General features: G+C 32.2%; 1 protein-coding gene across 1 annotated transcript; it reads left to right on the top strand.

Annotated features, from left to right (window-relative positions):
• Positions 1 to 550: 550 nt before the first annotated feature.
• Positions 551 to 5,198, top strand: LOC123523335 (uncharacterized). The gene is made up of 2 exons (XM_045301022.2): positions 551 to 848; positions 3,922 to 5,198. The coding sequence occupies exon 2, from the start codon at positions 3,946 to 3,948 to the stop codon at positions 4,525 to 4,527; it is 582 nt and encodes a 193-aa protein (XP_045156957.2). The 5' UTR covers positions 551 to 848; positions 3,922 to 3,945; the 3' UTR covers positions 4,528 to 5,198.
• The last annotated feature ends 7,875 nt before the right edge of the window (positions 5,199 to 13,073 follow it).

Below are 13,073 nucleotides of genomic sequence, written 5' to 3' on the forward strand. Positions count from 1 at the left end.
ACATCGGTATCAACGTTTCACGATCTGTACTCGTCAGTAAAATACATCACATGAACGGAACGGGACAGTAAAAATTAAAACAGTAATATACATCAGTATTAACGTTTCACGATCTGTACTCATCAGTAAAATACATCACACGAACGGAACGGGACAGTAAAAAGTAAAACACTAATACACATCGGTATTAATGTTTCACGATCTGTACTCATCAGTAAAATACATCACACGAACGGAACGGGTCAGTAAAAAGTAAAACACTAATACACATCGGTATTAATGTTTCACGATCTGTACTCATCAGTCATCAGTAAAATGCATCACACGAACGGAACGGAACGGAACGGGCCAGTAAAAAGGAGAACACTTAATATAAACCGGTAGAAAAGTTCCATGGTCTGTTTTTGTGTCGCAGGAGTCAATTATCAATATCTATTGAAGTTCAATACAATTCTCTACTGTTCGATCGTGGCCCAATACATATTAGAAACTTATCACAAAGATCCTCCCTTTCTAAAACGTTTTTCTGTCTAGGCCGCTTATGGACAGAAGGACTTTTGTTTGACCGTGCATTTAACAGATATTTGTTTATTGTTCGTTTAAAATCCGTAGAGAGAAAGATAAATATTTTCATAACGTAGTGCGTGGAAGTAATCAACATTCCGATAATTACTGATCTTTATGTAAATATTGATTGATATTTATTTAATGGATGCATATTTCTTCCGATATGAAATTATAAAATATGACTTTACCGTTAAAGCTGATCAATTTAGGTCAGAAATAATTTGTGTATGAAGTTCGGTAATAAAAACACAGCTTCTGCAAAGGAATATTTTCTTATTACTGTAGGTAGTATTTCTTTTCTTTTCTTTTTCATTTAAATGTCCATTCTTATGTTATTGTTCAGCTGGGAATAGTCTTGCGTTGAATGTAATGTCATTTGCACTATAGCTAGACATTTATATCAATTGTCAAGGAAATGGAAAGAAAATACATTACCTCGTATAATTGTACTCAAAAACTACTGTTAAAAACTGTAAAAAATATCAGCTCAGATTTTAGAAACTGTCATCAAAATTTGATAATATAAGTGCTTACTGTAATGTCACAAGCCTATCTGCAAAATAAGTGCAATTCTAACTAAAAAATATCGGTATAAAAGTTAACTACACATCTTTCGTAGATTATCTTTTTAATATCAAATGTGATTACATTATATATTCTTTTGAACATATAGAGTTATACACATAAATTATAACATTACGTATATTTTCGAGCAAATCTAAAACGATACTTAATCATAAAATTACGTATGTTTTTAGAGCAAATCTAGAATGATACTTAATCATAACATGACGTATGTTTTAGACCAAATCTGGAATGATACTTGATCATAAAATTACGTATGTTTTTAGAGCAAATCTAGAATGATTCTTAATCATAACATTACGTTTGTTTTTAGAGCAAATCTAAAATGATACTAAATACTTCAAATTTCTAGTGTCTTACATTCTACGTCTACTAATAAACATTAAACCGATTCATAAAATGACTATAGAGAATTAAATTATGTCAAGGAACTAACTTTGCTTTTAATTTTAAAAAATATACCATCGCATGTATATAAGTTATCACACTGACTTAACTCCCTTTTTTTTCCAAATAACGGATCGTATTAGTAGCAGACGTTCTGATTATTTGATACCATATTCGTTTTGTTGGTCAAAGGTCATTTAGCGTTACCCCTAGATTAGACTAGCTACTAGTCTAATAATAAGATTTTTTTATATACTAATGTATTTCCTTGTCAGATATCTTTCATTTATAGATAACTCCCTGTTTATAGACTGCTCCCTTTTAAATATCTGGCTGTATTATCTTACATTCGGCAGCAAGAAAAGGTAACCATGTTATAACTATGAAGGGAAGTAATTTAACATAAAATATGAGAAGAGACTATGACTGGCAAATGTAAGGACTGGGACCAGTCTACCCCTAGATCTACATTCATTTTACAGCCTTCTATGAATCATAACATGTATATGTACTGACATGTTTTGCAACAACTATCTTAGTACCATTACCATAACGTTCAATTTATTTTGAATGACATGATGGTTAGAAAGTTAATGAAACATTTATTTTTCATACCTGTCAAGTTTAGAAAATAATACTGTTAAAATGTATGATCAAATGCTGTAATTCACCTTGAGCAGCTATTCCCTAACTATACACCCTTAGTGTTTTGTTTGATCTTGGTCGTATTTTCCGTTAAATTCATTTCCGTAAAAACGTTTTGTCATAAATTAATATTTAAACAAACAAGTAGCTAAATCCATAAAGCAAAAATGATATATATATATTAAGTTTGTCATGTTCTATTTCAGATCAGATAAGTTTTGTTTATCATTGCGAGAAATAAAGAAATAAACAATTGTTATCCTATTTTTTTTTATTCTAAAGTTTATGCAGTACAATCCTGATTTACTAAACAATTTTTTAGTTAAGATATATCTTGCAGTTCCTAGACTGACGAAGCCTATAATTTTTCATTTTATAAAAAATGATCGCTTGATTTAGATGCTGGGAGACATTTTTAAAAATTATGAAAAAAGTTACTGAAACACAAGGGCGTAATATCTTGATATTATTACAGAAGGCTGACTGCCTTTGTATTATGTCTGAAAGTATACAACGAAAAGTAACCATAAACAAATGTATTTGAACGACCTAGTAATGTGTTTTATTTAGATTCAGTTTACCTTCAATATCAATAGTTTCAATAATACTCTCTAATACTTGGCATTTTACACCAAGTGGTTTATGTCGGCAATAATAATGAATTAAGGTTTTTTTTATTATTCTTTATGTTGACGGAACACCATAAAACCGTTAAATTATAATGTCATTTTAATATCGGAATGCCTTTTTGCTATCATTATCAATACATTCAATCATATTTTGTGATATCTATCTTATTAAAAGTGTCTCGACCTATTGTTCAAAAGAGGTATATAATTTATTCAAGCCTATTAGTTTGTAAATATTAAATGATTAGCTGTATTGTATACGTATTCGGTTATTTTCGTTTTCAAAACTGCAAATCAGTTATTCATATCTGTTTTGTTAAGTCTTTTGTAATGCTTACAAAAGTTTAAACATATGAAATCGAACCAAAAAAGTATTATAAATAAATTAGCAAAATATATATATTCAGCAAACTGTAAAAGAGAAAATGTTCCATAATTGTATAAAGTTTTTTCTTTTTAGGACTATCTTCATAGTAGTTTGTCATACATTAATTGTATGTAACTTATACCCTGTTAATCATTATTGTCATACTTTTCTCATATATTAACTTTTTGAAACCTTGTTTTGTACCGTCATATTACAATGTTATATTCTATGTTCGGCAATGAACATATTGTATGTTTTGCCTAAATAAACTATCTTGAATCTCTTGAATCTTTGTAAAAAACATGATAGTTTAGATATTCAGCAGACTATTTTATATTATAAACGGCGGTTTTGATACTCTGGTGGGTTTTAACAAAACTACTTTTACTTAACAAATAAAACGAGTTATTCTAAGAGGTTCTTGTGTCGATTTTATTTATAGATATTGTGTAGTACTGATAGTTCACGAAAATGCGTTGTGCCGGAATCAGAGTATGGTGAATAAGGTTATAGCCCCCTTGGTCCGAAAGCTAGATAATTCGTTTTAAACATACATTTGTCTAAATGTATTCATATTCCAAGGAATGTTATACTTTAAGTTTGAAAATTAAAGGTGTCTTATGACGCGTGAAAGACCATAAAACGGATCGAAGAAATATAAAAGATATTAAATGTATGTTTATCCTTAACACCTTATTGTTTTCTTCAGTCATCTTTATACCATGTTTTTTTATATTACAGTGAAAGTTTTGAAGAAATTCAGGAATGGATAGCAGATCATTATTTATACAAGAAAACTTAAATGGATATAATCTACCACCGGACAGCTTGTCAGACATCAGAGGGGTTCTGATGAAAAGATTTGAAGTAAAATTTTCTGAAGGTCTTTCACCAGAAGGACGTTTGGCGATGGAACAAGCTGCTAGAAAGGAGGCAGAAAGTGCGAAGTCCTTAAACAGAATGAAACAATCCCCTGAAAGCCCTAAAAGGGACAAAAATAAGATAAAAGATCGGAGTGAAAAGAAAGCTAAAAACATTAATTTTACCGAAACGTATGCTAAAACATCAACCGGGAGACTGGATGGTGACATAACCGATGAAGGTATTAATGAAACTGAGTTTACTGGTTTAGATATCGGTGGTAAAAGTAATAATGAAGCAACTGGAAATAGAGCGCAGGGCGAAGAGAAAACTAATACGACGTTGACAGATAATACCAAATTACAGTCTGTAGAAAAATGTTTAGTTTGGATGGAGGTAAACACAGAAACACCCGTTGTGAATGTCAATGATTCAGCGGAAACGAAAAACAGTTTAGTTTTAGAGAATGATACTGAACAATTGTAGAACTATGATTACTTCCTGTTAATCTATTGCTTACTTACACGTTTTGTAATTCAATTTATCTCAAACCCTGTGAGCGATGGTTGATATTCTATCCAGATTAAATGCATATTTATATTGTTTAAAAATGTATCAAATCTGATCTTTCCTCAAGAGAAGTTTTTTGAATAGTGATATATTTGTTAGCTGATCTGAGATAAAAGAGCTGCCATTTAAGCACTTGTAAATGTGTCATTGCGGGAAGATATATCATATGTGTGCATATTTGTTCTGAGTTTTTGTGTAAGAAGATATACTGCATGTCTTTGTGTGCTATACTCATAGTATACATTACGTAGACGACGTTGTAATTCTGTTTCTTGTTATCAGACATGTGTGTGCGTATGTAGTCTACATTGGTAAATTTTGACGTTTAAACAAATTTAAGAAACAATTATCAAACTATAGAGGTGATGTATATAGAAATAACAGTTCATAGAAATTGAGCATCAAACGTAATGTCTGTAATGATAACTTATGATAACATTATTACAATGGAAAATATATAGGAATATATACAGCCGAATCGAAATACGCGCTGGAACAGTTTGCAGTAACTCACCTGAAACTGTTCTTTAATTTTTTTTTTGGAATATGTTGTTTTCTGTTACACGTCTTTGACGTCTAGAGTAAAAAACAACCGAAAGTGGAATAACGGTTGTTTAATTGACTCTACTATCTGAGTCTGTTTTTATTGCAAATGTGTAAACGTCTTGCGCCCGTCTGCTGAACTCAATATGCAGAGCACATATACTGATCCTGGGATCGGGAGTTCTGTTCCTGGGCGAAGCGCTTGCTGTCCTCGGTGGCTTGATAAGAGACATTGTATCGTAAATCTTTTTGACCTCCACACCCGATTCATGTCGGGAAATTGGCAGTTATTTGCAGAGAACAAGTAAGTACTAGTTACGAATGTAGGAAAACTGGTTAGTTTAAATACTCATCGTTACCTAACTGAAATACTCTTGAAAAGTGGCGCGTATCCCAAAACAAGCAACAAACAAATACATGAAGCAAATGTGTAACCTTATTCCCGCATAATCTGGCACGACGTCATCCTCTCGAACATGATAATAAAAAAGAAATGTTATTGTCAGTTAACGGTCGTGAATGTGTGTATGTTCGGGTTTAACGTCTTTTTTCAACAATTTTTCAGTCATATAAACGACGGTGTCTACTTGTACCAGTGAGCAAAATGCCCAACTTTATAGTGCTGCCTCACTGGAATATCACGCCGTAGACACGTGACATGATATCCCACCCAGTCACTTTATACTGAAACCGGGCTGACCAGTCTTAGCACTACCCTCTTAATGCTGAGCGCCAAGCGAGCAAGCGAGCAAGCTACTAGTACCATTTTTTACGTCTTTGGTATGATGCGGCCGGGGATAGAACCCAACCACCTCCCGCACTGGGATATTTACATTCGCCCTATTCATTTCCATTGAAGATTATGACGTTCATTTCGTATTAACAGCAAAAGGAAAGGCGCGAAAGTTAGATCAACGCTGCATGGAGATAACAGGCCGCTGGTTTGACAACGTCCGCGTAAAGTCAGGGAGAACGTTCCTTAGATGACGTTGCAGTTGTTCCGTCTGGTGAACAGAATGGCCGGGAAGCCGATTTTAATGTTAAATCCAACAAAATGTGTGCAATTTATAATATTATCTTGTTTAAAAATGGAAAGGAAATATAATGTAAATATTAGAAATAAAACTTTTTATCAGTGTTCTTGCGAAATGAACGACAGAACAGAATCGGCGAATTAAACAGGAATCACTAGCGCGATTCATAGCTTTGCCGATTCTATTCTGTCGTTCATTTCGCATGAACACCGAAAAACGAACTTTCATTTCTTAATTGACACTTATAATAGCAGGCTAAATGATAATAGGATCACAAATTACATCTGATTGAGTAGAACACACTTGCAGGAAGAAAACCAAAATGGTTTGTAGTCTGTTCTACATAAAATATACAACAACAACAATAACAACAAAAAACCCACAATGAACAGTTATGGGCTCGCAAGAAAATAGCAAAGATGTTAACAATTTTATATTCTCATTTTCATGGCCCAAGCATGTTATAATTACTTTAGCCTAATGTGTCTACACATTAGCTTTAAATTTAATAAATAAATGTGAGAAAACATGACTGACTTGAAATGGAATCGATCCTAAACAAAACAAAACACATTACGAGAGTTCTTTCTAGCAATAACAGAAAGTGCATCCATCTTTATTTTGGCATTCTTATTGCATGCAGATCCGACGGAACTGTTTAAGTATAACATGCATAGATAAATTACATCGAGAAATACATACAAGCTCAGACGAAGCATATTTCTATCTTTTTGTTTATATAACTAAATAACTAGCACCTTCAATAATGACATTAAACATTACGTTGGCGTGATAACATACCAGGAAAGAGACATACATAGGTAAATATACACCAGTATTTTAAATTTTCAAATGGTTATCATGTTAAAAGTGTAGAAGTATTCCTCAATAAAATCAAAATTTTACATTTAGACAAAAATGTTAGTTTCAAAAACGAAATATTTTTATGTGCAAACATCAAACCATGTATATAGTTTGAAACAAGCCGTATCTTCAAACTGTGAAATGATGATGAAAGTTCTTGCTTTTCAACTTCAACGGCAGCCAGTTTATGTTTAAGAAAGAGGTGACTGTATGTAGAACATGTGTATCCGAAAACCTGTAATTTCATTATGATTCTAAAGATTTTCTGTATTTCAAAGGCATTTCACGGAGTAATATGTTGTTCCGTAACTAATGTAAAGAACTTTAAATGTCTATTATAATTTAAAGTCTTCATTTAATTTTATAGCCTGATCGTTGAATGATTTATTCATTCTTTCAGCTAACACCCTGACAGACGTCTTCTGAATTCTCATGAAAAGACTTCCAAACTGGAAAAAGGTAATTTGAATCATTCATTTCACCGTGCGAAAATCGTAGGACAAAAGCTTGATTATGCGGCTGGATGTATGACACATAATTAAGCATATTTGAAATGCAGCGGATACAAAAACTGTTCGTTGTGTCATACTGAAAAAATGCACATGATACGATATCATTTAAGGTTTAAAGAGAAGTTAAAACAATTTATAGTTTATCTGTGCAGGGGAGTATGCCATTGGTAACACAGTTTTGATTGAAAATAGTGTTCTGAAGAATGATTAAATACTAAGAGAATATTACTGAACAAACGCAAAATATTGTTAAGTCTTATCGTCTCTTCCCGTACTTTATCGGAAATATCAATAACAAATAGCAAGCTGTACTGTTTTCAGTCGTACTTCAAAGTCCCGATTCTTACAAATATGTCAATCCGATCTTCTCGCTTACGAAGTTATTAAGTTACTTAGCGTTGACATTTTATAAACCTCTTTACAGTTATATTGAACATCACAAAGAACACCTTTTGAATTGCGAATAGAATGACATTAAAATGTCATACAATGTATGTGTTGGTCCCTATGAAACATTTGCGCGAAATATCGACATGTGCAGATTCTTGAAACTTTCATTTACAAAGCGTAAGAATCAATTTATTTTCATCTGTATGACCTTTAATAGAAATAGTCGTACCTTTGTCTCATACTCTCCTAATCATGTAATTGAAGCCATATTTTTTTTTCAGAAAAAAAAACTAGGATCCATTGGTAACAACCAGGAACTGTGAGTCGAATTCTCTTAATAAAATCTTTTGTTACTATTAATACGTTTTCTGCTTTACGTGTTAACTAACAAAGGGGCGTCTTCTAAAAATTTACAGACTAATAATAGGTCCTGCTTCATGGATTTTGTGGTCATTTTGTTTTGGCTGTGTCCATATTTAAAATTTCAGAATTGTTAAAAATTAGTTAACATTGAACGTTTCACATCTCATAATGCTAAGTGTTTATATGTTTCTCATATCTTGCCTTCAAATGATGGCTGTGACTAAAAACAGATCTGGCGCGCCTGTGATATATTACAGACTCTGGTATTTTCCGGATTCAAGCAATTTGAACAATAATGATCAACAAATATCTTAAATGTATATATTTTGTAACCATGGTTATACTAACCCTAATCTTTAGTCAGTATATTGTGCATATTATGCTCTAAATGCATGCGGACATGCAAAAATAATTGCGCAGTTTTGCCGTGCGCTCCAATTGATAATCATTCCGGGCATGCGCAGAACGGCTGCACCAGATCTGTAAAGAAACATCGTCAAATGTTACACAATTTGCAAAATATTGCGAAATAATAGTTCTTGGTGAACTGAAACTAAGAATTAATTCCATAGATCATTTCATTCTAGGCCATTTTTAAGCACACGTGAACCTTCCTTTTTGAAATACACAATTTCTAGCTTCTAAAGTTTTTTTAATTTATAACAGTACACTCAAAGTCAACTCTTCTAAAATCTACTACAATTGAGAGCGTTAATAGAACATCATGCTCAATGTAACATATAAAGATCAGGAAAAGCATCAATTTGAGATGGTAGAATTGGACTGTTGCTGGTATAAATGCCACATATATATGCAAGAATAAACGATGCCTATGACTCTCTATGATATTTTTATTACACATTCATAAACGACCCGTTTCATTTCTTTATTAAACAAAAACTGCTGAAAAATGAATGTAATTAAACAACAATTTATATTTCTAACGTCACAATTATTACGTCATAGCGTCAAACGGCATAGCGACGCGCTGAATAAGAAACCAATAGAAAGCAGGCAAATATCTAATGGATATCCTCAATGATGTACATTAAAATCATTAGTAAATATCAGTCAATATTTACATGAAGGTCAGCAATAAACCAATACCTGTTAAATTCACCTCAAAGCAAATGATTTCTGATCATAAGCTTTCTATGTTGTAAAAAGAAGCAGTTATCACTACATTGCATTCAGAAACTGCAGCAAAATTGAAACTATTACAAATATCTAAATAATGAATGCTACAAATTTGATTCTAGTTCGGTCATTAAAATATTCTAGAATTTGAACTGACATGAAATTGCACTACAGAAATATAAAAAAAAGCTATTCACAGGAAAAAGTATCAATGACATTGGCAATAAATTGTTTACAGGGATATACATTTGTAATAACCAGTTGTTAGCGCAATATACGATGCGAGAGTAGACCATGACTGCGATCGTGCTAAAATATCAGTGTCCGATATTGAGGTAATAACTTTTCAGTTTCTTACTTGTTGCTTTTCAGTGAATATGGCTAATTTGTTATTGCACAAAGTAATAAGATTAAATTCTTATACAAGTTACCCTCCTGGGTCAGAATTGTCAAAATCTCTAGCGAGAGAAAGTAGATACTTCTGTTTAAAAGTGTAAATTCCGCATAAAATCATTTATTCAATATCTTAATAATAGTTAGTTTAATTCTTCATGGTCTGCACAGTTCGCCATTCAGTCAGTACGTTTTTGGTAAGCACCCCTTTTAAAGGTGGTCAATCACATTTAATCAACATTTAATGACATTTTTTACTTTTTGTATATTCTGTTAGAGAATTATTTAAGGAACAAAAAGACCGATTATATAGAGTTAGATTCCTATTTGAAATGTATATTTTATTATTTTTATAAAATTTTGTAATTACTCCCCTTTAATATGAAAGTATATAAAAAGCTGGGTATTTCTTTTTATTTCGATATAATGTCTAGTTTTACATTTGCATTTGATAGACATATCAACTATTGAACAATCTGAACCAAAATGCAAGTTTTAAAGCTGTGTGTAGCTTCTGAATTCATTTATTTCCAATCTATCTTGGTTGCGCAACCAAGATAGGCAAAGGGAGGTAATAATAATTTTTCAAACTTGCGTTTCTAATGAATTCCATCTAAATACATAATTTTTAATGCAAATATTTTACAAATATATTACAATATGTCTAAAATTTATACATTTCCTTAGGCAAAGTATGTTTATCAAATTTATACTTATGATAAAATAACTCTATCTTGGTTTGGCAACCAGGATAGGAAAATGAAATTTTAAAAATACCTCCAGTGAAAATCTAATTTGTATTAAGTGTTAAGTGAACATAAATGAATGTAAATGATCAGATGCTAAAGTTTCGAACAAATCCGTTACATGGCCAAAATCTGATTATCCACCTTTAACAGTTAATGGTAGTATCCTAACTGAAAGATGGACAAGTTCATTATAGAAATTTAGCAGGGTAAGTGTTAAACACAAATCCAGTGATGATGCGTAGTTCAATTATGCCTTCAAGTGAAAACAAAACAGAGATTATGAAAATACAAATCCAATATTTTTGGGAATTAGCCTTTGCTTGAAGTGATCTTATATTCTTCTTATCGGCTGGCGTTGAGCGCTAGGTAAGATAGACGATACTGAACATATATATATATATTAAGTTAACATTCAGTATGCATAGTATCTTTATAAATGGGAACGATTCAAAATTGTATCATTTATATCTAATTTCAGATTTTGCATTTCCGATCCAAGGTATTATTAACTAGGTCAAAGCTCAAGGTCGTTTTTGGAGTCATACTTAATGTTTTATTGTCACTACTTTGAAAACTGAAACGAATTCGTTGTAAACAGCTATGTTTAATGATCAGATCAGGACATCTGTTTACTAGCAAGGAATAACTGAATTTGAGAAACATAGATCTATATCATCCCAAAAGTGTCCGAATATCTCAGATATCGTTTACGTCTAATGTAGTATCAATTTCAATAGAAAGTAAAGCTTTCCTAGATTGACCTATAATTTTCTTAAATTTCTATGGGTAAAATGCCGTTAATGCCTTTTAATATGCTATTTTTTTTTGCTATGTTGTATAACAAATTTTAATTGATGATATGAATATCAAATTGGCGACTTTGTAATTTGAATGAACCAGAATGGCTGAAAATAGAAATAAAACTTTATAATTCTACAAAATGGAAATAGTTTTGATTGCTCTCAAACGTGGTTAAAATGTGCATTTTTTGTTGTTTTATATCTTAAAAAGGATCTTCATACAGATTGTATTAGAATATCAAAATACAATTTGACAATATCAAAATTATAAATTCAGTACAATCAAGCAGAATATCCTTAATGATTTCCAATGAATTCCGTGAAATGAAAAATATAACAAATTGAATAAACAGCATGGAATTTTATGTTAAATTAAGAAGGACAAAATTGCAACTGGAAATTCATCATTCAAAGAAAGCAGCCGCCTATGCAGCATATAAGCATGCATTCTTAACATCAGATAGAGTAATAGAGTAACAGCATGCTTCATTTATTAGGTGATGCACTCCGTCATCCATATTCTTGGGAATAAAATTGAAAAAATACTTTTGATAATATAGTTTAGTGCATACTTCCTTGAAGCCCGAATTTGATAATTATTTTAATTTTTATTTATTTTGTTGGGTTAAACGTCGCACCGTCACAATTTTAGGTCATATAGCGACTTTCCAGCTAGACCCCCAGGTGCCCTTCCGTGCATTATTTCATCACGAGCGGGCAACCTGATAGAACTACCGACCTTCTTTAAACAGCTACATGGCTTCCTCACATGAAGAATCCAACGCTCCGAATGAGGCTCGAACCCACATCAATGACGAGCAAGTCGGCGGCCACGGAGCACCCCCCCCCCCCCCCCCCAGCCCCACTTGTTAATTATGTTGATTCTGTTAAACCTGTAAAGTAGTTATAAGTTTACATGAAAAAAAAGACGCACTTTTGACATAAAATACGCGATTCAGAATAACTTACTATGGGCCAACTCGACTCACCAAACTCTGGGTACGCCATTCAAATGGTGAAAGACGATCGTCTGTTTTTTTTGAATAAACGAACGCTTGAGCGTACGCTAGCTGCATGAGCTGCAAATGAATTAGTAATAAAATACTCCGTATTTTAATGCATAAGTACTGGTCTTCAAAAAAGATATAATTCAGTCCATTCCCTGGATTCAAAATTTGTCTTACCATTTCTCGCAATCATAAGCATTACACTTAGAACATTTTAGAATTATAAAATACCGCGTGTTGATATGTAAGTTCATTGTACACACATCAATGTAATATCGTTAGCTTGCTAAGTACCTGTTTCTATTTTTAATGTATTTTTGTTTTTGATACACGAGTACCTTGCAATGATTGGTCACTAATATTTTAAATTCTCTGAACAGAAAGTAGTTTTTATATACTGTCTCATCGGACAAGTTGCAATTTTGTGTGATGTTGCTAACCACAAAAGTACGAAACGTTCAGATCAATTTTCTCAGGTTACTACACGTTTCAAGGCGATGTCCCTACTTTCAACTTTCTTTTTGTATGAACCGTTAAATGTATCATGCCTGTTGTTTTAAATGTTCTTATGTTACACACAATCCCTCCATCCGTCACGTCATATGATATTAATTAGAATAACACATTTCATTTTTGATGTATCTAAAGTATGCAATGTAAGCAGTTCGTT

This window comes from Mercenaria mercenaria, chromosome 3 (genome assembly GCF_021730395.1).
Source record: "Mercenaria mercenaria strain notata chromosome 3, MADL_Memer_1, whole genome shotgun sequence".
Classification (NCBI taxonomy): Eukaryota; Metazoa; Mollusca; class Bivalvia; order Venerida; family Veneridae; genus Mercenaria; species Mercenaria mercenaria.

Coding starts and splice junctions, on each gene's coding strand:
- LOC123523335 (XM_045301022.2), top strand. CDS start 3,946: ATGGATAGCAGATCATTATTTATACAAGAAAACTTAAATGGATATAAT.